Source organism: Oscarella lobularis, chromosome 7 (assembly GCF_947507565.1).
Source record: "Oscarella lobularis chromosome 7, ooOscLobu1.1, whole genome shotgun sequence".
In the NCBI taxonomy this organism is placed as follows: Eukaryota; Metazoa; Porifera; class Homoscleromorpha; order Homosclerophorida; family Oscarellidae; genus Oscarella; species Oscarella lobularis.
Genome location: NC_089181.1, coordinates 3307640 through 3331189, shown reverse-complemented (window position 1 = coordinate 3331189; position 23550 = coordinate 3307640). Strand labels below are relative to the sequence as shown.

Below are 23550 nucleotides of genomic sequence, written 5' to 3'. Positions count from 1 at the left end.
CGAAAAGTCGTCTACCCTACCCGGACATACGGGCATCAGGCAAAAGCAAGCGCACGTGTACAGGTGTGTCGAAGATAAAAATCGCTGCATTCTATTCAACACATTACAATCAATTCTACAACAACAAAAACACTCCAAAAATAATAGTCACGATATTATTAGTCACGATTCATCGAAAACGTCGTCTTTTTTCAATTCAATTACAGATGAGTGTCGGAAAATGTCGTATGCTCTGCAACGTAAACATCGTCGGTAAAATAACCTGAGCTAGAATCAATGATTATCGGCTTTGCGTCGTCGTACTAGAGAAAGAGAAGAGAACTCGATTACGAAAGACCTGACAGCTTTCTTTCTAATCTTACAGCTGATTCAGAAGGCGCAACTCCCTCGGTCCATTCCAACGTTCTATCATACTTCAATGAGGGCGAGTCTATTAGCCTGGTTTGACTGGGAGCAGGAGAAGGACCGCGCTGCTCGGGAAAAAAAGAATCAATAACTATTAATTAAATTTCATTTATTTACGCAGTCGAGTCTCACCAAGGGAATGGGCTGGGGTGCCCAATAGGCGGACGTTCGCGTCGCTCGATGCGTTTTTCGCCCTTTCCGACGTTGCTCCTCCGACGGAGTCGAACGTCTCATGCAAATCGCCACGATGATGAAAAGAATGACGATCACAGCCAATGCGATACCGATTATGAATCCAACCGATTCGTAGAACGGCGTGTCGCCCGTATTAGCGCCCGTAGTCGGCAACAAAACCGACTCCGTCTCCGTCGCCGTCCTCGTCGACGAACGAGACGTTGGCGTGACAATCGAGTCGCCGGTCGTAATTTCAACCTGGCTAGACGCGGCTGTGCCTTCGTCTGTCTCCACATTGATGTGATAAGTAAATTCTAAACGAAAAAAAACACTGTCTATGTTCTCTCGCGCGTTTCTCCGCTTTTCCCCGCTTACTTTTTCCCGTCGCTAGACCGTGGCGCGTGTACTGTAAACGTCGCGGGCCTTGAAAGACGACGTTGTTGTTTTCGTAGATCAAGAAAAAGCGCACTTCCGCGTTGTATTCGAACGATTGCGACCAATCGACGGTGACGGAAGTGCCGTCAACTGTCGCCGAGGGAGAAACGCCCGTGTAGCGAGGACCTGACGACAAAAATAATTAAAAAATACAAACCGACGAAATTTCTCGTCGTACGATCGGTCAACGTCGTGACGGCATCGGACCACGGCGACAGCGCCGAACCGGCCGAATTCATCGCCGTCAATCGGAACTGATAGGTCGTATACGGCTTTAGATTGACGGAGGTGAAGGTGAGCGACGGCGGAGAACCGACCACGACGGAAAAGACGAGATCTTCGCCACTTTCAGCGCACAGCGACGAATTGACGAAAGGCTGCTGGGGTTGCGGGCAAGACGTCCGCTTCCAAATCTTGTACCTAAGCCAAAGACTTCCTAATACCCTTACCTAATAAAATCTAACATGTTCTCACGTTGTTATTATTCCGTTTGGCTCGTTTGGTTCGTTCCACGTGAGAACGACGCTCGTGCTCGTCGCCGCGCCCGTTATTGGCTCGCCTTGGCCGTCCGGCGCCGCTTCGGCGGTGACGACGCGCAATAACGCACTCGCTCCGCAGCCGGCCGTCGTACAGACGTCGCCCGTGATATCGAAAACGGTAAACGGTTTCAATTCCGTCACGCGAAGCCGATTCTGAACGTCGGTTGCGACGACAGTTCCGTTCACGGAAACGCGATAGCGAACGATGATTCCGTTTGCAAACGTCGGCTCTGGAACGACGACGTCGAACGAATAGGGTCCGATATTCGTCACGTTCGGCGCGCCGATTCCCTCCGGCGTCGCCTCTTCGAGTCGAATTGGCGTCGGCGGACTTGACGCCGATCCGGCGCCGTTCAACGACGTCACGTTGTACTCGTAGCGCATATACGGTCGCAATGTCGTATCGTTGTCGAGAAACGACGTCGCCGGACCGACGTAGATGAGATTCCACGCGTCGGGGAAATCCGCGGCGGCAAGACGCCGTCGCAATTCGTAACCAACAATCACGCCGTTTGGCGAGTCGGGCGGACTCCACGTAGCTAAAACGGTTCGTGCCGTCGCGACGAGCGACGGAGCGTTTTGACCAATTGGCGCCGCTTCGAGAGTCGTCTCCGACGTCGCGTCGCTGACGCTGCATCCGCGCGCCGTGCACGCTTCAATTTGGAAATCATGCGTCGAGTAGGGCGACAAGCCGATTACGACGTGAGCGAAATCGTTCGCCGTGCCGTTGAAACGTCGCGCGCCGTCAACAAGTACGACGTAGCGAACGATGGCGCCGTTAGGACGTGCCGGCGCTTTCCACGTAACTCGAACCGAAGTCGACGATAGCGGCGAGACGTCGGGGGCGACAAGACCGGCCGGCGCGTCGGGATTCGTTCGACCAACGCTCGCCGAACTCGTCGACGTGCCGCCGCCGCCGACAGTCGATGCCGTGTAACGATAGACGTAGCTTGATCCCGGAACGAGTCCGCTGTCTTGGAAACGCGTATCTTTGCCGACGTAGACGACGCTGTCGTTTCGCGTTAGCCTGTACGTGTCGATGACGCCGTTCGGTACGGCGGGAGCCCCCCAACTGACGAGAATACTCTCCGATCCTTGGACTTGCAGCCGCGGAGCGACGAGTCCTTCCGGCGCGGCGGGACCCGATCGAGCCGTCGATTTCAAACTCGTCGTACAACCGCCGACTGTACACGCCGTCAGTTGGAAGTCGTAAAGCGAATACGGGGCGAGATTCGTCGCGACGAATTGACGAGCGACGCCGACGGATCGACGACTGGAACCGGTGTATTCGACGAGATATTCCGTTACGATGCCGTTTGGCTGATCGGGATCGGTCCAGTTGGCGTAAATCGCCGACGAATTGATTGTGAAAAGATTCGGTGGAAGAACGGCGGCTGGAGCCGCTTCGAACGTGACATTGAACGACATAGCGCTTTCCGTGCAACCGCCAGCCGTGCACGCTTCAATAGAATACGCGTAGACGGTGTAAGGCTCAAGCGCAGAATCCACAAAGGTCGTCGCGAGTGTGTCGTGTACTCCAGACCCATTTCGTCGCACCGTATAGAGAGAAATAAGTCCGTTGGGCTCCAAAGGCTCTCGCCACGATACGATCGCCGACGTCGCCGAAATGATCCTAACCGTCGGCGGACGAACACCGAGCGGCGACGCTGAACCCGTTTGTACGTCGGCGTACGAACTCTGAGCGCGACCGACGCTATTGACGGCAACAACGCTGTACTGATAGCGAGTAAAAGCCGACAGATTACGATCGACGTAGATCAACGTCGAATTGATCGCCACGACGAAGCGGGTGACGAGAAGCACGGCGTTGATCGGATTCCCGCTGCCGGCGACTTGACGTCGATAGATTTCGTACGTCGTGACAATGCCGTTTGGCGAATTCGGCGGTCGCCACGCGATTTCGACTTCGTTCGGCGAGAGACTCGTCAAAGTCGGCGCATTTTGACCGGTCGGCGTTACTTCGGCCGTCCGAATAGTCTGATTGATTCCGCGCGCGCAACACGACGCCGTGCACGCTTCCAACTGAAGGCGATATTCCGTAAACGGCGTAAGACGATTATAGACGAAACGTCGCGTCGACACAGTGTACACAGTGTCGGCGTAAAGACGATATAACTGAATATTACCGTTCGGTTTAAGCGGCGCATTCCAAGAGAGAATCAACTGCGTGCCGTCGACACTCCGAACGGCGGCAATCAGTTGAAGTTGTTCCGGACATCCTTCATCAGTCGTCGCCAATTGCCACGCGCTTTCGACGCTTCCAGCGCCGTTAAAAGCGATCACTTGAAACTCGTAATCCGTATTGGGATCGAGTCGAACGACGCGCGTCGTCATTTCGCTGCCGGAGACGTTCGCACCGACGACGGGCGGCCGTCCGGAGAGCACGAAAAGTCGATAGCGAACGACGTAGTGACGAATCAATCCGTTCGGTTGCGACGGCGGCGACCAGCTGACGTTGACGGCCGACGGCCCGTCGACGACAATCGTCGGAGTCGCGAGTCCCGTCGGAACGTCTTCGGCCGTTCGAACGATTGCGTACGAACTATAGACGCTGCCGGCACTATTGACGGCACGCACGCGGTACTGATAGTCGCTAAACGGTTTCAGCTGCGACGCAACGTTGATGAAACTCGTAATCGAACTGTTATCCGAATGGATGAGAATTTCGATCGATCCGACGCTCGTCGCCTTTCGATAAACTTCGTATCGCGTTATGATTCCATTCGGTTTCGCCGGCGCCGACCAGGCGACTCGAATCGCTGTCGGACCCAAGGCGACGAGCACGGGAGCGTCGAGCGTCTCCGGTGCCGCCTCTCGAGTCGTCGCCACTTCGCGTTGACTCCGCGCGCAGCCTTTACTGTTGCACGACTCCACTTGAAATTCATGTCGAGTAAACGGCTCAAATCCGTCGACAATCAAACTCGTTTTCAAGCCTGCATTCGTCGCTGCACCGTCGACAAATAAACGATAGCCGATTATTTGACCGTTTGGTTGCGCGGGCGACGTCCAGACGACGAGAATTGCCGTCGAATTGACGGCAGTGAGTCGAGGCTTCGCCAGACCTTCGGGCGTATCTTCCGGCGTTTGAATCGCCGCCGAATCACTCGTCGTCGACCCGCCGCCCGTCGTCGCCGTCACTCGATAAACGTAGTTCGTACTCGGAGTCAAATTCACGTCCGCAAATCCGAGACGCGTTCCGTTGAAAATTTGCACGCCGTCGCGACTCAAAACGTAGCGAAGAACGACGCCGTTCGTCGTCGACGGAACCGTCCACTGAACGTCGATCGAAGTCGCCGACAATACGGTCAGCGTCGGCGGCGCGACGCCGAGCGGCGCCGCTTCGAGCGTCGTCGCCGCGACGCGAGCGCTTCGCGCGCAGCCGACGCTCGTACACGCTTCAATTTCAAACGAATACGTAGTAAACGGTTGCAGAGACGTGGCGTTGAATTCGCTCGCCGAGCCGGCGAGTATCGCCGTTAAATTTCGATCGACGTATATGTTAAATTCGAGGATAATCCCGTTGGGTTTTCGCGGCGAGCGAAACGCGAGGTGGATGGCGTAGGGCGACAGTGGCGTCGCTAGCGGCGCATCGACGCCGATGGGTACGTCTTCCGGCGTCAAAATGCTCGACGCCGAACTGTTCGTGCATCCCGCCGTCGTGCACGCTTCGAGCGTGTACGCGTACGAAGTAAACGGCTCCAAAGCCGAATCGTCAAACTCGAAATCCGACGACTGACGTAGGACGACGACGTCGTCGCGATAGAGCGAATATTTACGCACGATTCCATTCGGTTGCGACGGTGCCGTCCATTTCACTTCGATTTCCGTCGAACCGATTGCCTTGAGCGACGGCGCCGAAACGCCGTCGGGTGCCGCTTCGGCGGTCTCGACGCTCGACGGCAAACTCGTCGCATTTCCTTCGTTATTCAACGCCGCAACCGTGTATCGATATTCGCTAAACGGCTCAAGTCCCGTCGAATCAATGACGTAGAACGCTAATCCGCTAAAGACGAGACGACTTTTTCCGGCGCATAACTGAGGTCCGGATGTCGGCGACATTCCCGTCGGAGTCGACGCCGTCGAGGCGAATTTCCCGTCGACGGTGCCGCACGCACGAGCATTGATGTCGAAATCGCATCGATCGCAATAAGCGCTCGCCGCGTCGGCGACGGGACAAACGGCGCCGGATCCGCACGCTTGCCCACTTCCCAAGAGCGTCGAACGATCGGCACAGACGTGCGTGAGGGGATCGTAGCCGCGTTCGTTGCAGCACGCCTCCGCCGTTTTGATTCGCACCGTGCCGCAACAGGCGTCGAACGACGTCGCTTTCGCCGCCGACGACGCGTACGCGTACGCAATCGCCGCGCCGGTCACCGATTCGCAGCAGAGCGTCGTTTCGTTGCGAACGTATTGGGCGCCGCAGCACGTCTTCGCGTCGTCGCGATCGTACGCCGATCCGTCGCAGCAAATCTTCGACTTGAGAACGACGCTTTCGCCGCAGCATTTGACGTTGACGTGCGCGAGACGAACGACGCCGCCGCAGCAGAATTCCCGACTCGAATCGTACGCCGTGCGACCGTCGCAGCACGCGTCCCCTTTCGTCGCGACGCCGTCGCAACAAACGCTTCCGGACGGAACGTCGATATAATTGCCGTCGCAGCAAGAGAAGCCCGATTGTTCGTCGTGAAATCGTCCGTCGCAGCAGACGTCGTTCGGACGAGCGCGCGTTGTGTAATTCGCATCGCAGCAAAAATATCCGCTGCGGATTTTATGAACGACGTCGGCGCAACAGACTTCGGTTGAGAGATCGTAGCACGCGGCGCCGCATCGTGCGTGAGTGAGTAGCGGACACTCGACGTACGTGCACTGTTCCTTTGTAGGCGTCGCAGACGGATCATCAGTGGGTAAAACGTCCGAACAGGGCAAGTAGGGCACGCGACGCACTTCGTACGACGTAATAGCGCCGTTTGGTCGACTAGGAAGCATCCACGACACGTTGACGGATCGAGCGTTGAGTACGACGTAAGTAGGTGCAGCCATTCCGATCGGCGTCGCTTCGCTTGTCGTCGCCGTGGCGCCGGCACTCGCGACGCAGTCAAAGACAGTGCACACCGTCACGGTGAACGTATACGTCGTAAACGGTTCCAAGCCGTCGACGACGACGGAAGACGGCGTCGTCGCGTTGTGCACGACTCCTCCGCCTCCGCGCGCGACGGAATACGATACGATTCGACCGTTCGGCGTCGTCGGTTCGAACCAGGTCACTTCGATTTGCGTCGCGCTGAGAACGCGAAGAGTCGGCCGTTCGACGCCCTCCGGCGCGCCATCGAGAGTTCGCGCGACGACAGCGTCGCTGACGGAAACGCCAATTCCGTTGTCGAGCGAAACGGTGAATTCGTAGTCCGTATTCGGTTGAAGATCGTTTAGGAAGTGCGTCGTTGCCAAGCCAACCGATCGCGCCGTGGCATTCTCTTTCGATCCCATTACCTTGTAATAAAACGTATAGCCGATTAGAGGACCGCGTAGCTGCTTCAAAGCCGGCTGCGTCCACGAGACGACAATCGACGTGTGATTGACGACAGTCGCCGTGACATTGGGTCCGGCGAGCGGAACGTCGGCATTCGTTCGAACGGGAGGCGTCGACGGCACCGAGATCGTCGCTCCGGCACCGTTGACGAAACTAACTCGATATTCATATCGATGATAGACGTCGAGAGCCGTATCGTTGATATTCGTCGTTCGGTTGTCGATTAGAATAACTTTTTCATATGACGACGATGGATTGTCTAAATTTCGACGTTCCAGTTCGTAGCGGAGTAAAACGCCGTTAGGATTCGTCGGCGACGTCCACGAAACGACTAGAGACGTGGAAGATCTCGGACTCACTGTAGGCGGTAAAAGTCCGGTTGCGAGAGCTTCAGCCGTTCGAGCGTACGTCGACGGACTCTCCGCACAACCGGCGACGGTACACGCGGCTAAAATGAAACTGTAGTTCGTATAGGGCATCAATCCCGTCGCCGTCGTCGCTAGCCGACTTCCCGGAAATAGACGTCGAACGATTTGATTTGTCGGCACTTCGATTCGCGTTAGTTCGTACGTGGTTACGACTCCGTTTGGCTCCTGGGGAGGACTCCATAAGACGTCGATTGACGACGAACTTCTCGTCGACGCTACGGGAGAAGAAACGCCTTGTGGAGCTAAAGAAAAAAAGGAACAAAAAATCGTAGTCTATTATAGAACGTTTGAGACGTGCGAACCTGCTTGTTTCGTTGTCACATTGGCATATGCACCCGTCCCATTTCCAGCTAAATTCTCTACTTTGATTCGATACGAATACGTCGTGTACGGCGTCAAGTCTTTCGAATCGTCCAAGTACAGAAACGTTGACGACGATAATTTCGCAACGTCGATCGTCTCGCCGTCGGAATTGGAAACTTTTCGCTGAATGTAATAGGCCGTAACGATTCCGTTCGAAAAGTCCTCTTTCGTCCACTCGACGCGAATCGATCTCGCCGTAATCGACGTCAGCGTCGGCAGTGCGACGCCCTGCGCGACGGCGACGGCCGTCGTCGCGTTGAGCGCGTCGCTCGTCGTACATCCGGCCGAATTGCACGCTTCGACTTCGATCAAATATCGCGTGAACGGCGACAGATTCGTCACGTTCGCCGTCAGCACGTGCCCAGCTAAAACGACGTCAAGACGACCGTCAATCAGAACGCGATAGCTCGTTATCACGCCGTTGGGAGACGAAGGCAAATCCCAGGCGACGACGACAAAACGAGCCGAAGTGACGACAGCCGTGGGACGATCGAAACCAATCGGATCTAAAATAATAATAATAATAATAATTCAAACTAGGGTTTTTTTTCGTTCTTTTTACCTGCTTCGGCTGTCGTAACTGGCGTCGAACGACTCGTCGTCGCTCCGCCGCTACTCGTTGCCGTTAGCGACACGTTATAGACCGTGAACGGTTTAAGAGAGGTCACTGTCGCTTCTAAGGCAAATCCCGCTTCGACGCGAATCGGAGGACTCGCTTCGAGACGATGTTCTTCCACGTCGAGATGATAACCGCGAAGGAGACCGTTCAATCGGGCCGGCGCTTGCCAGGTTACTCGTACGGCGGTGGCGTTTAAAACGACGACGGAGGGAGCGACGACACCGTAAGGAGCTAGGGGGGAAAAGAAAACGATTTAGTGAAATTGTGTGAGCATATTCTCACAAACGCACCATCTGCATGGGTCATTGCCGTTGTACTGGAACTATTCGTCGAGCCAGCGCCGTTCAACACCTCAACCCAAAACGTGTAGTTGGAAAAGGGCAAAAGATCGCCGATAACCGCCGGATCGACTCCGGACGCTCCACGAAAGGCGACAAACGTGCGAACTTCGCCGCGAACGTAGAGTCGATAACGAACGACGCCGTTCGGTGCCGTCGGCTCGCCGAAAATCACCGAAACAGCCGTCGAATTGACGATCGTAACGTTGGGAACGGGCTGCCCAATAGGCGGCGCCTCGAGCGTTCGCACCGTCGTCGGAACGCTCGATCCGCATCCTTTCGACGTGCACGCTTGCACTTTGTAGTCGTACGTTTCGTACGGTTCGAGCGACGTCGACGTGTAGGCGAAAGCGAGTCCGCGAAAAATTTCCTTTTCGTTTTCGAGAAGCCGATATTCGACGACGACGCCGTTCGGTTTCGTCGGCGCCGTCCACGTCGATCGCGTCGACGTCGCGTCGACGGCGACGACGATCGGCGGCGAAACGCCTTCGGGGACGTCGTCGAGCGTCACGACGAAAGACGACGGTCCGACGGCACTGCCGACGCTCGTCGACGCGTTGACGAAAAACGAATAGTTCGTGCCGGCGACGAGACCTTGAACGGTCGCCCGACGTGCCGTTCCAGCGAAAACGACAACGGACGACGATCCGGCGACGAGATGAAGTTCGTAGCGCGTTATAATGCCGTTTTTCGCCGTCGGTTCGCTCCACGTCGCCAGGACGGTTTGCGCGCCTTGGGCGACGAGAGACGGCGCCGGAACGCCGCTCGGAACGTCCTCAGCCGTCGAAATCGACGTCGTCGGACCGCCGGTGCAACCGGACGACGTGCAAGCAAATAATTGTACGGTGTACTTGACAAAAGGCGTTAAACGTTCGAGTAAGAATTGACGTTGAGTGTCTTCATAGACGCTGTGACCGTTGACGTGTAATTCGTAGAGACGAATGACGCCGTTCGGCTGCGTCGGCTCGCTCCACGTGAAGTTGAGCGAACGCGACGTCGCGACGACGGCGATCGGCGCCGGAACGCCGCTCGGTCGCGACGGACTCGTCGTAAACGAAGCGGCGGGCCCCTGCGACGATCCAGCGCTCGTCGACGCTTCGACGACGACTTGATAGGTCGTATACGGAGAAAGATTCATTGCCGTGTAGGAGAGAGTCGACGGGTCGGCGATGAGTGCGACGAGAGGCGGCGCTGTCGTTGGATTTCCGACGCCGACGTCGTTCGGATGATAGGAATAGAAAAGAAGTCGGTACTGAGTGACGATTCCGTTTGATCGAGTCGGATGAGTCCACGATACCGAAACGCTGTTTGATTTGCTTTCGTATAAGACAGTTGGACTAGGAACACCAGACGGAGCTAGAGGACTAATTATTATTATACGCTCTCTCTCTCTCTCTTTCTCTCTCTCACCCGCTTCCCTCGAATGAACGCTAATCCACGTGCTCGTCGTCGAACCACCACGATTGGCACTGCGAACGCGATACAAATATTCTATAAAAATAGTTTCTTATATGAAGACAACTACTATTTCCCCCCGTTTTCTTACCTGTAAATGGTTGCATGGTCGTGTCGTTGGCCGCTAGGCTTAATCCCGACGCGATTATAGCGGGAATGCCGCCGGAACAGGCAAGAGGAGACGTCTGAGCGACGCCCGGACAACCAGCCAAACTAACCAAACTCAAATCCTTCACGGTGCCGACTCGCTGACCGCCGATCGTCAAATTCTGAATGCAGCCGCCAAAATGAGACGAATCGACGCCCAACGTCGCCGCTCTCGACGCCGCAATTCCAAAACCACCTACGTAAATATCCGACGTCGAATTCAAATGAAAATCGGAACCGGGTGCGTTGACCGACGCCGTGACGGAAAAACCGTCGACAAAGATTTCGCCGCCGAGATCGCGCTTGGAAATTCGAACGCTATGCCAATTTCCGTCGCAGATATTGACGCCGGAGCGACTCGAATCGGTCGTCGTGCGAGCGACGCCGCCGCCGTTGTCAAACTCCAGTCGAATTTCTCCGTTCCATAGTAGAATCGCTAAGAAATCCGACGTCGTATCGCTAAAAGCGAAGACTAAAATTCCGTTTTGTTGCTCGGATCGCATGCGAAATGAAATGTCGACGTTTCGCGTGCCCAGCGGCGACGTCGACGCGTCGACGACGACGTATCCGCCGCCCTTGAAGTGCATTCCAGCTTGGGAAAGAAGCGGAACGCCGTCGACTGCCGAACGAACGTTTCGCTCACTAATCGTCGCACTTAAATCGGGAGCGCCCGACGAACCGAACGCGAGAGCGCGAATTCCCCCGGAGAAGCCGACTGTCGTTACAGGAATACCGGCAAACTCGCCGGGTCGCGGAGCGTCGCTTCGAAACGACGACGCCAAGCCGCCGACGTTGAAACCCGTATTTACGCCGATTACGGACGCCGATCCGAATGACGATCCGCTTCCGCTGTAAACGCCGTCGACGGTCAACGTGCCGACGGATCCGCGTCGACTGGCGACGACTGTGTGCCACGCGCCGTCGAAAAACGTCGGCGACGAATTCGGCAGTCGTACGACGCCGGCACCGGAACCGCAATCGAAGATGAAGTAAAGACGACCGGCGTTTAATTGAATGGCGACGAAATCCCTTTGCGAACTGTCGCCGGAATAGACGAGAAGAGCGTCGGGATTAAACGTTTTGAATTCGAGACTGATAGACGATTGGTATCCGCCGTAGAAAACGTTGCTCGACAAGAGGAGGTATCCGTTGCCTTCGAAATATCGTCCGTCGACGGCGTTCGCTTGACTGAAACTAACCGCTTTGCGTTCGAGCGAATACGACGCGATTTGGCCGTTTTGGACGGCCGGTTCCGTCCAGCGAAAAGACGCCGAAGACGCGGTAATAGCCGACGAAACGACGGGCGGCGATTGACCATCAGGCGCTATAGGAAAACTCTCAAGTCGCACGCATTATTTCCGAATGATACTTACGCGCATCAAACGTTTGATTTCTGATCGTCGAACTGTTCGCGCATCCCGCACTCGTGCACACTTCGACGAGAAATTTGTACTCGGTAAACGCTCTCAATCCGCTAACGACGAACTGTCCCGGACGCGTTGCCACGTGCAAAATCGTCGCCGTCGTTTCGTCGTAAAGACGATAGCGCAAAACGACGCCGTTCGGCGTCGCCGCTTCCGACCACGAAAGACGAATGGAGGACGAACTCAAAACGACGGCAACGGGCGGCGGCACGCCAAGCGGAACTGAAAAGAAATAAAATAAACATTATAAGAAAATTGTTTTTCTCTCTCTCTCACCGCTTTCCGCCGTTCTGAAGCGAGCGAACGCACTCTTCGTCGATCCGCCTCGCGTGGACGACTCCACGGCGAATTCGTACTCGGTAAACGGCACCAATCCCGTCACCGTCGTCACGTTGACGCTCGTATCAGCGAATTGATTAATCACGCGTCCAACGCCGACAAACGGAACGTCGCGCCGATATACGACGTATTCGTCGAGAACGCCGTTAGGTCGCATCGGCGCCGCCCAGCCGATCGTCAAACGATCGACATCGGCGACGAGAAGCACGGGCGCCGGCTGAGACGCGGGTGCCGCCTCGAGCGTGTACACGACGGCTGACGAACTTTCCGTGCATCCGCCAATCGTACACGCACGAATCGCGTACGCGTACGCGGAATAGGGCGACAGTCCGGTGATAAGAAAGGAGAAACGTAAGCCGGAGAAAAGAACTCGATTCGTCGTCTTGTCGACCAATTCGTACTTGGTTACGATTCCGTTTGGCATGGCTGGTTGAATCCAACTTGCCGCTACGATTGTCGAACTGACGACGGAGAGTGCCGGCTGTGAAACGCCGTCTGGCGGCCCTTGGAGAGTCTTGACAAATAGCGCTACGCTTTCCGTCGATCCGCCGGCTGTCGTCGCTCGAATTTTGTACGTATAGACGGAATTCGGTTGGAGTCCCGTGTCGACGTAGCTCAGTGCGACGCCGCGAAAGACGACACGAGACGAATTGCGAATGACTTGGTATTCCGTGACGATGCCGTTCGGTTTCTCCGGCGACGTCCACGCGACGCGAACAGCCGTGTCATTGAGAGCCGTCAGAGTCGGAGGACCTTGTTCCTCAGGAGCTAGAAACGAATATTCATTTATTTATTTATTTATTTATTTTATTTGTCTACCTGCGCTGCAGCCGAATGGATTGTTGGCGGCGAGAGTCGTAAAACCGGCTTTGCATTGGTCGCACTTGTCGCCTTCGACGTACTGCTTACAGGAACATTTTCCCGTCGTCTGATCGCAATTGGGTCCCGCGCTTCCCGCCGCGTTGCACTGGCACGCCGTACAGCTACCCAAAACAATAGTACAATCGATACGAAGCGTTATAGAAATCCTACCTCGTTCCGGTGAACTGAAAAAACCCGCTCGCGCATCCGTCGCAGGCTCTCTGACCGATTCCTACACCAGTGAGACACGTGCATTGCCCGGTCACCTGATCACAGACAGAGTCTCGCGATCCCTGCGGATGGCAGTTGCAACTTGCGCACTGTCCATTCGTCAAATAGAAGCCAGTGGCGCAAGCGTCGCACGCGCGCCCAATCACATTCGCCACGCACTTGCACCGACCCGTCACCGAATCGCACGTCGTCCCCGTCACCGTTCCGCGCGACGAACACGCGCACGAACGACACCCGTCCGGATTCGACGCCGACAAATTATAATAATCGGCGACGCAAGCGTCGCACTTCGCTCCGGTCACGTGTTTCTTGCACGTGCATTTACCGTCGACGGACGCGCATGACGCGGATCCGTTCGCCGTGCCGTCGACGTTGCAGTCGCACGAACGGCATCCCGAGACGAAGTCATAGAAACCGTCGCGACACGCGTCGCACTTCACTCCGACGACGTTCGGTTTACATAAACACTGTCCCGTAGTCGCGTTGCACGCGACGGAATCGATGGATCCGCTATTGCAATTGCACGGCTCGCAGCCGGACGACGTCAAATTAAAAAATCCCGGCGCGCAACGATCGCAATTGATTCCGTCGACGCCCGTCTTGCAAGAACACTGCCCCGTCGTCGAATTGCAATCGACGCCGGCGAAAGAACCGAGCGAATGACAGGCGCACGGCAAACATCCGGATCCCGCGGCGGCGGAAAGAGAGTGAGTTCCGCGCGCGCATTCATTGCATCGGAGTCCCATGACGTTCGTCTTACACGGACACTGCCCGGTGGTCGAATGACACGTGATCGCTCCGCCCACCGTTCCGCTGACGTCACAATCGCAAGAGCGACAACCGCCGCTTCGTATCGACGACAAATCGTAATAGCCGTCGCGACAAACGTCGCACTTTCGTCCGACGACGAACGCCTTGCACGAACATTGTCCGGCGAGCATGTTCGGCGTCGAATCGTCTTTCGCGCAATCGGAGTCGCCGCCGCCAAGCGTGCCGGCCGAATCGCAATCGCACGGTTCGCAGGCGTTAGTCGCGTTTACGGGGCGCCCCGACGGTCGATAATAGGTCGTCGCACATCGATCGCACTTGGGACCGGCCGTATTGTGACGGCAATTGTCGCAAACGCCGCCGCTGCCTTGAATTCGGCTCGACGGCGCCGAATCGATCGATGCGTCGTAGTGGCAGGTCGTCGCGTGATTGTTGCACTCGCAGGCGACGCACGGATTCGCGTCGGTTATCGTGCCGTGCGTCCACGGCTTGTCGTTGTAAAGAGGCTCGCATTGGTCGCACTAAAGAGGGGAGGACGGATTCTCGGGCATGCGCAATTTTATGGCGGGACAGCTGACCTGTTTCCCGCTGGTGTGATGGCGGCAAATGCACGTGCCCGATTCGGAGCATTCCGACGAATGGCCGTAGCATTCGCACCTAGAATTCAACGTTCATAGCAACGCGATTCCCCTTTTCTCTCTCTCTTCTTGCCTTCCTAGTACTCTCGCCGACGCTATGCCGTAGAAAAGGTGCTCGTTTGTCGCCGGTTGATTCGTGAAATAGTCAATCATTCGAAATCGAACGTACGAAGCGTAGACGGGCTGACGCACTGCTGGGTCGTCGTCATAGTCGGTTGCTCGAGGTCGAGCGAGATCCTGATAGCGAAACGACACAAGACCCAGTGAAGTGGGACTTTGCCTAAATAAAAAACGGAAAATTTATATTTATGAGTTTACGTAATCGGTTTGTACGTACGCTGAATTCGACGTCAAACAGTTGACCGCTGAGTACGATGTGAGAAGCCCGTTATCAGGCATTTTGAAGTAATTCTGACAGTCGTCAGCGTAGTATTGAAGCGGAACGAAATTAATTCCATCGAGCGACTTTTCGTAGACCATAGCCTTAGGACGGGGCGTATAGAACTGCAAAATCAGGTATGGAACCTATAATAAAAATAAGAAAATTTTACATTATGTGCCGTTTTCTCTTACCAGGACTGAAAATCCCAGATCGATTGTTACGTTCACTTCTCGCGTGCCCGCTTTCGATTGCCAGCGCGTTTGAACGCTCGGATCGACGGCGTATTCGACGGGATGCGCGTCGACGTTGAGTCGCGACGTCGGCAGGCGCGACGTCTGCCCGGGCAACACCGTGCAGCGTAGCGTGTCCGTCGAATCGACGCGCGGATGAGACGGCGGACATCGGCACGACGAATAGCGCGGAAGAGCCATTAGGGAGCCGGAGTAAAGCTCTTGAATACTCCTGTAGTCAATCACACGTAGAAAACAAACGGAGGGAGAGAGGAAAACCTTTCAGAAAGCGCCGAATTGAAAGCGTAGACTTCCTGCATTTGCCCATAAAACGAACGGGTTCCTATAAAATAATAGTTATTAAAATTGTGACTCTTTTTCTGATCTCCCCTACCTTTTGTAACTTGGCCTATTAGCGCATTTCCCGTGCCGTCAAGGATAGCGTTCTGAAGCGAAACGGTGCCGACAAATCCGCCGTTCACAAAAAAAGCGGCGTTCGATTCGTAGACGGTGACGGCGACGTGACTCCATCGATTATTTCGAACGGCCGACGTGGCTAGAGTCGCCGTCCGATATCCGGACGATACGCCACTCGGCCGATAATCCAACGACAGAGATGACGTCAAGACGCGCCACGCATAGAAACGCGTCTTTCCGTCACTACTCGACTTACTAATGACGTCACTAGAAAAAAAAAGAAAGAAAATTCGCGCGACCTCACGTGACCCCCGAAACTGGGTGGAGACTGCCGTTTTTACCCGCGACTACTTCCGAGCGGGAAAATCCAAGCGGAGAACGTGAATCCCGGATCGGGTCGAAAGGGTCCCAGCGTCGACGACGGCGTCGCGTGCGCGACGTTGGAACCGTTGAAAAAGTAGGCGTGCGCGACGGAAGTCGGCGACGACGGTCGTTTGTTCGATCGAAGAACGCCGGCGCCGAGCGTCGCGCTTCGCATCAAATCGATCGGCACGGGCGCGTCGTCGCCGTACGGGCACGTGTCGTTGCAGACGGCCGTTTGGCACTTGTCGTACGAAGCGGCGAAATCGGCGAAGAATTCGCAAAACGAATCGGCCGTCGGTTGGCCGCACGTCGACGTCGCGACGATCGTTTTCCCTTTGGCGAAGTCGACTTGAGCTGGAAAGAGACCTTGAGCGTTGACGCCCCCTTTCGTTGCCGTCGTCGCGAGGGCGACGACGAGAAAGAGAAGAAAACTCATCGGGGGGAGGAGATTCGTCGTCGCGGTCCGAGAGGAAGGAAAACCACGCCTAGTCCGTGTTCAGCAAATATGAAGCTCTCCGCGAGTGAGCTCACCCTACTAAAGATACCGCCCCCTCTTCGATGATGTCGTTGGACAACAACGCCTGCGTATCCTGGCACCGCGCACGTGAGATGCAAAAGTCTCAATACACACAACAAGCTCTTTACTCCATATTACATGTATGTTTCTCTTACTAATATTACTGTCCAATGTCGTCCTGCCACGTGTTCCATCCGCCACGTCGATGATTGGCTGTATCCGTGAATTCTGACAATGTACGTTGATTTGCAGTGTCCGCTTTCGAAGTCTCCTCATCATTTCCAGATTGACTCTGTACTTATTGTTACAATCAGAAGATTTTATTGACAGTAGAGCTCGAACCTCCGAAGAAGGAGACCAATTCGGCCAAGGATTTTTATAGTCGACCTTATGCGTCGTATAAAGTCGTCTAACATAGACAAAAAAATAAAAACTACCTCTTCTATATTATCATAATATGTATCTATTCTATGCCTTTTGTCGTGATCAGGATGATGCCGCGGAAGAACACTTCCGTGGCCTCGCACAGGCGCCCCGGTGTCTCTATACAAAAGCTATGTGACGTAGAGATAGACCCTATCCTATGATTTTACCTTTGTGTGTTGGTTAGAGCGTTTTCTGCTGTTATCATTTTCCTCGTCGTGTCTCTCGTCTCGAAGTCTTTTTTTAATTTTATTTCGTCCATCGATGCCTGAGTTGTCGTCTCGAACTTCACCTGTTTACAGGAAAAAAATTTCAGTATTCTGCTTTGTCAAAAAAAACGGATGAAAATACTTTGTCCGTGGCTAAATGATGATAGGTGGCTTTGTGAAGATTTCGATCGTCGAAATTGGCTCCTATATCGTAGTCTTTTGGCTCCGATTCGCGATCCTGATGCCTAAGAAGAAAGAGAAAATTCCCGTCTCTACTAAACGGTCTGCTTTTTCACTTGCCAGTTTGATATCAGCGTTGCTCGTCCGTATTTCATGTGATCGGAGCGCAGAGAGAGCGATCCTTTGCGCTCTACGAACTGTGGGAGCACCGTCGGATCGAAAGCGTCCATCTTGCCGTTGCTATGAGGTCGAGTCACGTGTCAGCGCTCCACCAATGATCCGCTTCGAAACTATCTCATTCAGATGGAGGGCTCGTCTCTGAACGGGCTGTTTCAACGCATTCAACTGTCAGAAAAGGCCTTTCATGATCGCGCCGTGCAAATTCGAGCCCTGAACGAGCAGCTGCAGAAGAAACGGATCCAACATCAAGTCCAACGCAGCGAAACGCGACGCGCAAACGCGGACATCGATGCAATACGTCGACGAATCGACGCTCAAAACGTCGAGCTAAAGTCGCGTCGAAGTCGAGTCGAAATCCTCGCCGCAGCTTTGGAGAAAACGACGAAGGAAAAGACGAGAATCGACGCCGAAGTCGTCGACGTCAAAAAACGCCGAAAAATTGCCCAATCCGATTTTCTCGTCGAAACGACGCGCTTCGAGACGACGCACGGCTTGTCGGGCAGCGGTCGCGACGAACGCAACGCGGAACGAAAGCGGAAAATCGAAAAATCCGCGTCGAAATTGAAAAAAGTCGAAGACGAATTAGAGGAGAGAAAAACGCGCGAAAATCGTCTAGCCAACGCGACGGACATAGCGGCGACAACCGACGCGGAAATAGCCGATCTCAAATGGAAATCGATCAATATTGACGGAAATTTGCGTCAGCAGCGAAAATTGAATTCTGCATTGGAGAGAGAAACGATCGCGCTGGAACGCGGCGACAGAGACGACGAATCGATGCGTCGGCTTCGCTTCGAATGGGGACGGTGCGGCGACGACGAAAAGCGAATCGAGACGACGTGCGATACCCTACGAAAAGAATTGAAATCGTTGGAGGAAGCGCGGCGTCGAAATGATGAAAAGGAAGGCGAAAAGGAATATTTTCAAAGCGATTCGAGACGGATTCGATACCGTCGTCGCAAGTCGGATGTCGTCTCGCCGCCGCCGGGATTTAGTTCGGCTTCGATGACGGGCGTAATTTGCTCTCAGTCGAGTCAACGTCCTTCTGATGACGTTCAAGACGAGGGGCCGGCTCAAGTGCGACGTAGAAAGCGCGGTCAGTCGACGTCCCAAACTTGTAAGAGAGTGAGATTCCAAGAGAACTGCTGAAGAAATAATCGATATTGTGTATAAAAAATAAAGAGTCTATGCGCATACTTGAATAAAATGTCGTCGCGGAGTCCTCCATTGTCTGTACCTGTACCTCCCCTAGGGCGCCTCTAGACTTCCCATGCGAGATCTCTTTGACCCCTACGACGTACAACAAACGAACGAGAAAACAAAAAAAAACATGAAAAACGTTGAGTCCACAGAACGTCAAGTTTAATCACGAGTTCAAACGGCAATGCTGTTGGGAACTCTACTTGGCTTCAGGTAGATATACGGAACTTCGGCCTCCTTGTTCCTCTCATCGATTTCCGCTTCGATTCTCTTCAGTTCAGCTTGAAATCCGGCAACGGCTTTGAGAGTCTTCTCCTCTTTGAAATGACGCTCTGGGTAGTTGCCCAGAAAAACCTAAAAAAACAATAATTATAATTAAACGCCGTAGAGAGAGGCACACTCACTTCATCCTCACTAAAAGCCGCCAACGTCCACGTCGCAGCAATTTGAACAGACGCATCGTCTGCCGTTCCGCAGCTCGCCACGACCTTCTCCAGCGTCATTTCACCTTTCTTCGTCGGCGCCGGTCGACGCATAATCATAGGCGCATTCGGATTGTAAGCGTAATAGTCAAATTGACCGAAATTCTCAGCGGCGTGCTGCGCCGAGCAGCAGAAGACGATGCGCGTGAGAAAGTCAATCAACTCCTTGACGGAGTCGACGCTCTTGGGCACGTGGTGATCGACTTCGCCGTCGAGACCGTGCTGCGGCAATCCGTCGGCGTGCAAGTCGCCAATCCAATTCTGAAGCTCCTTGTCTTTCTTCACGTCGTCGTCGCCGCCGCTGTAGTAGACGGCAATCGCTTCCTTGACGAACGCTTCCATGGCGTTCCACAGCTTCAGCGCGTCGTCGCGGTAATAGTAGCGCGGAAGCTTTTCGACTCCACGTTGAGCTAAAGCGTGAGGCACGTTGAGGAGACGCCAGTCGAATTTTCTGTAGCCCACTACAAAAAAAAAGAAAAAATAATGATACGCTAATATATTGACTTTTTCTTACGTCTGATTAAATCGAGATGACCGCCTCCGCCGATGGCCATTCCTTTGTCGACGAAACCGCCGGCGCCGACGAGAGTGACGCGTCCGAGAGTGTTGATGGCAATCGTGTAGCGCATGTGGGGAATGAGAAGCTTGAAGAGCGGATGACAGCGAGCCACGTTGCGAAGCATCGACGTCATAACCGGTTCCATGACCAAATGAGTGCGCAACAGATGACCAAGAATTTCATGAATCTTTAATAAAAACATTATCGAACTGGTGATGGTAAATATTTGTTAAATATCAAACCTGAGCGTCGGCACATTTTAGAAAGAGTTTGGCGCACAGCCAATCGGCGTGCGAGTCATCTGGCGTCCAGATTGGATTCCCAGGACCCGGTTCCTGGTGAAACTGAATGGCAATAGGCATTAGAGTGTCCGAAGCGGTCACGTAGAAGAGCGCCATAGCCGGAGTCACATAGCGGTCCTCAGGAACGGGAATGCCAACCAACAGTTGACAATCCACCATATAAATGTGACCAGCCTAGAAAAAAAAAGAGTCACTATTCAAATAAAGAAATAAATTCATTTCTTACGTCTATCGCCTGCTGGAGAGTGACGCCTCGGCCCAACGAGCCTTTGACGTGATCGTCAGTGACGGGAAATTTCGAGGGCAAGGCTTTGTCAACGCGAAATATAGCGGTGGGATGAACGCCCTGTAAGAACTGGCGACCGAATTCTCGATCAGTGTACCATCTGTGAGAAACGGAAGGAACTTTGCCGTCGCCGACCTAAACACAGAGATTCTTCTTTTAAACTCTTCTCGTTTTTTTTGAATTCTGACCCCCATTTTGAAAAATTCGGTATAGTGAAAAAAGTGCTCAATTTTGCTGAATAAACCGCAGACTTTCTGGAGCAAGAAATTATAGGTGCCCTCCGTGCGATAGTCGTTCATGTCGCGTCGCTTTTCGCTCTCAAACTGCAAATCGCGCGGAAGATCGTCGTGCGTCGAATAGTTGGGATAGGAGGGCATGCTCGCCCAGCCGTGCCAAGGAAGCAGATCATTCCACTTCTTGATCTCCTCCTGTCTCAGAGCAAGCAACTCGGCATTGTCTTGAAACGCGAGCGTCCCTAAAAATCCAGAATCCCACCCTCGAAATAGTACGCTATCTATTTAATTAATTAATCAGCATTGTCTTAAAAATCCAGAATCCTACTCTCGAAATAGTATGCTATCTATTTAATTAACCCCCGTGTCACGTAGGCCCCTACAGTACAAGAAAAAAATATCGCATCCTCGAAATAATGTATGCATGATTCTACTCTATTTAATTAACCCCCCCATGTCACGTAGACGTGTGGTAAAGGCGGTCCTCTGAAGCGGGCATAGCAGTGGAAAGGCGTGATGCATGTGCACGTAATTAATTTATGCACCTTTCGCTTCCCGAACAGTTATTTCCGTCGTGATCCACTGATAACACGGAAAGTAACCGACGGTGCCGTCCTCTTTCGTGACGGTCACCATTCCCGGCTTCCACGGATCGTTCGGATTGTCGATTCGAAGTTTGATCGCGTACAAATCGCCCACGTCGGAACCCTGCGCGTAACGTCACGACATTCCAAAAAATCATCAGCCCCAACGCGCTGATTGCTTACCTCCAGCGATGCCGATTCGCTCTTTCCCTCAGCGAAATCCTCTCGAAGCCACTTGACTTTCCATAAGGCGAGTTCGCCTGAAGTTCCCGCACTTCCCATGATAGTGATGAAGATGCCGCCATCGTAGCCGGCTCCGCCCGTGTCCATCGTGTTGACGACGACGTTGTAGGGAATCTTTTTCTTCTTGCTCGTCATGATCAGGAGGAAACAGTGAACAGCACGCGAAGGTCAGGCGTCAGGTTGTGTGAAGTGTAGTAGCCCGTATCTTCCGCCGTTCTTCGGACTTCCGGCTTCATTTCCCACACAATAATAAATGACGAAAGATGTTGATCAAGTGCTTTTTGAATCGGCTTCAATTGTAGAAAACGTGATATGAATAAATCATCAGATATAGACGAGAATGCTTTCTTACCTCTTCAATTGACGATTTTGCTGCTGACGACAGTTCTACGGGTATTGTAGTACTTCCTGCCTTTCCATTCCTGAAAGAGACGATGAGAACCGCTGCAATATACGCCCAGTTCGCTTCGCGAAGTCGACAGCGCCAGCGAAAAACGCCAAGAGCAGCGCCAGCCGATCAACTAGCATGCTAACCTATGTTCTTTAAATCTCGCGGCAAGGTCCTTGCGGCTTATCTTTGTCGTCGCCCGTCCGTCGTCGCGTTGGCTTCGTTCTCCGCCATCTTGAAGTCGCGCGCGCAGTCATGCGTCACGCACGTGCAGTCTTACATCATATGACGCCAAAAATAAACTGCTGACTCTCGCGGCCGACAGAGCAACAAGTCAAACCGGTTTCCAAACCGGTTTGCTTTTTGCGCCTCTATGTTTCGGACCAATCACAGCGCTAGGTCAGTCCCACGTGACCGCCACGGACCAATCAGCGCGCTGGGGCGGAGCTACGCGGTTCAAAAGCGAAGCGCACACCGATCTTCCTTCAGTTGCGGCTGAGGGTGGATGCGACGCGGTTCGCTGCGTCTCTTCCTTGATCGGACCGGCAGGGGGAAGACAAAAGGCAAGTTCTGGGTTGTTGTTTCAGCGTGGCCCACGGATAATCCGTGCCGGAGCCCGTAGGCAGGGCGATGGGGGGCTTCGGCCTCGGTTTACGCACTGGGCGGAAAGGTCGCCGATGTCTTATTGTTGCCAAACAAGTACGGCCCGCGCTAGGCTCGAGCGGGCACGACTGTACTGTATTTAGTTAAACACAAAGAAAGAACCGACAGAAAGCAGAAAAGAGATAGTGAAGGGGACGGGAATAGACAGGGGAAGGGGGATGCATGCATAGAATCAATATATTAATCAGAGAAAAATCGAATGTCAGTGTCATGAGGACCCAAGCGATCACCCACTTGGAGGGGGTGTCGCAAGCGGTCTGGTTGCCGGCACTTATCTCACCATTGGCACGATTAGACGGAGGATGACCTGGCCCAGGAGACTTCGGCTTGGGGCATTGCACTGCCTTCCCTGTCGACTCTACAAGGTCGGCCGTTCTCCACTTCCGCAAGGCCCGGTTCTTCTCAGGAAGACATACCGAAGGCTTTGGTACCAACGAGCCGGGGGACTCGGTTTTAGGGGCCGACTCTCGTCCAGGCGGTACTGATCGGAGTGGCCGAGGACCCGCAACTCGCCCGACACTTTTTGGAAGGGGGTCATCGCTTTGCGAAGACTTCCCTGGGCTACGACGCGTCCGAACCTCCCCGCGGTGTAGCCTGGGTAACGCGAATACGGACGCAACAAAAAGGTACGTACAACGATGATTTGGCAGTAACTAATTCGTATTTTGCAGGGTCTAGACAATCGAAGAGTTCGCCCGTACTCGCAAGACTATTTTTACTGTACTGTAGCCGTGTAATTTTTAAACTCTAATAAATGCAGAATTTGTCCCTGGATTTTTCCTATTTGCAAAACGCGCGCGAGAGACCTACGCACGGTCGAATCGACGAAGACGTCACTTGAAGTCGGTTCTCTGCGCAAGGATTGAGCTCACAGACTCGAAGAGCGTCTTAGACTAGATCGTGTTGGGTCCTGCCATTCTCATTTCGTTCTATTCTAACCGTTTTTGAAGCGATTACAGCGACGAACAAACAGCAGCGAAATGTACGACTATTGATA

The 23550-nt window shown here is 53.9% G+C and overlaps 4 protein-coding genes across 4 annotated transcripts; 1 reads left to right on the top strand and 3 right to left on the bottom strand.

Moving 5' to 3' along the window:
- Window positions 1-68: 68 nt before the first annotated feature.
- On the bottom strand, window positions 69-17152 carry LOC136188961 (usherin-like). Its single transcript, XM_065976784.1, has 26 exons — window positions 17096-17152; window positions 16964-17030; window positions 16777-16913; window positions 16636-16723; window positions 16083-16589; window positions 15719-16008; window positions 15604-15667; window positions 15286-15556; window positions 15050-15237; window positions 14786-14992; window positions 14653-14731; window positions 13247-14595; window positions 13034-13197; window positions 12152-12982; window positions 11825-12097; window positions 10396-11775; window positions 10260-10340; window positions 8802-10205; window positions 8455-8742; window positions 7832-8398; window positions 1489-7771; window positions 1193-1434; window positions 955-1140; window positions 538-893; window positions 363-470; window positions 69-302 (listed from the first exon to the last, which is right to left on the bottom strand). The coding sequence occupies exons 3-26, from the start codon at window positions 16898-16900 to the stop codon at window positions 201-203; spliced, it is 15432 nt and encodes a 5143-aa protein (XP_065832856.1). The 5' UTR covers window positions 16901-16913; window positions 16964-17030; window positions 17096-17152; the 3' UTR covers window positions 69-200.
- On the bottom strand, window positions 17010-17663 carry LOC136189112 (cilia- and flagella-associated protein 95-like). The gene is made up of 5 exons (XM_065976954.1): window positions 17554-17663; window positions 17396-17498; window positions 17215-17336; window positions 17149-17164; window positions 17010-17030 (listed from the first exon to the last, which is right to left on the bottom strand). The coding sequence occupies exons 1-5, from the start codon at window positions 17661-17663 to the stop codon at window positions 17010-17012; spliced, it is 372 nt and encodes a 123-aa protein (XP_065833026.1).
- Window positions 17664-17736: 73 nt separating this feature from the next.
- Window positions 17737-18800, top strand: LOC136189111 (tropomyosin-like). The gene has a single exon (XM_065976953.1). It carries the CDS (start codon window positions 17737-17739, stop codon window positions 18760-18762), a length of 1026 nt encoding a protein of 341 aa, XP_065833025.1. The 3' UTR covers window positions 18763-18800.
- Window positions 18801-18878: 78 nt separating this feature from the next.
- Window positions 18879-21968, bottom strand: LOC136188963 (allene oxide synthase-lipoxygenase protein-like). Its single transcript, XM_065976788.1, has 9 exons — window positions 21855-21968; window positions 21443-21792; window positions 21221-21383; window positions 20631-20917; window positions 20383-20577; window positions 20097-20330; window positions 19810-20041; window positions 19218-19756; window positions 18879-19167 (listed from the first exon to the last, which is right to left on the bottom strand). Exons 2-9 carry the CDS (start codon window positions 21635-21637, stop codon window positions 18988-18990), a joined length of 2025 nt encoding a protein of 674 aa, XP_065832860.1. The 5' UTR covers window positions 21638-21792; window positions 21855-21968; the 3' UTR covers window positions 18879-18987.
- Window positions 21969-23550: the final 1582 nt, after the last annotated feature.

Excerpts from the sequence above, each read along its gene's own strand:
- LOC136188961 (XM_065976784.1), bottom strand. The coding sequence starts at position 16,900 with ATGATGAGGAGACTTCGAAAGCGGACACTGCAAATCAACGTACATTGT. Across the intron at positions 10,206-10,259 it reads CGTTCATTCGAGGGAAGCGG|CTCCGTCTGGTGTTCCTAGT; the intron begins GTGAGAGAGAGA and ends TTAGTCCTCTAG. Across the intron at positions 303-362 it reads TTGCGCCTTCTGAATCAGCT|TACGACGACGCAAAGCCGAT; the intron begins GTAAGATTAGAA and ends CTCTTTCTCTAG.
- LOC136189112 (XM_065976954.1), bottom strand. The coding sequence starts at position 17,663 with ATGGACGCTTTCGATCCGACGGTGCTCCCACAGTTCGTAGAGCGCAAA. Across the intron at positions 17,499-17,553 it reads GCAACGCTGATATCAAACTG|GCATCAGGATCGCGAATCGG; the intron begins GCAAGTGAAAAA and ends CTTTCTTCTTAG. Across the intron at positions 17,337-17,395 it reads ATCATTTAGCCACGGACAAA|GTGAAGTTCGAGACGACAAC; the intron begins GTATTTTCATCC and ends TCCTGTAAACAG.
- LOC136189111 (XM_065976953.1), top strand. The coding sequence starts at position 17,737 with ATGGAGGGCTCGTCTCTGAACGGGCTGTTTCAACGCATTCAACTGTCA.
- LOC136188963 (XM_065976788.1), bottom strand. The coding sequence starts at position 21,637 with ATGACGAGCAAGAAGAAAAAGATTCCCTACAACGTCGTCGTCAACACG. Across the intron at positions 20,578-20,630 it reads CCGAATTTTTCAAAATGGGG|GTCGGCGACGGCAAAGTTCC; the intron begins GTCAGAATTCAA and ends CTCTGTGTTTAG. Across the intron at positions 20,331-20,382 it reads CTCTCCAGCAGGCGATAGAC|GCTGGTCACATTTATATGGT; the intron begins GTAAGAAATGAA and ends TTTTTTTTCTAG.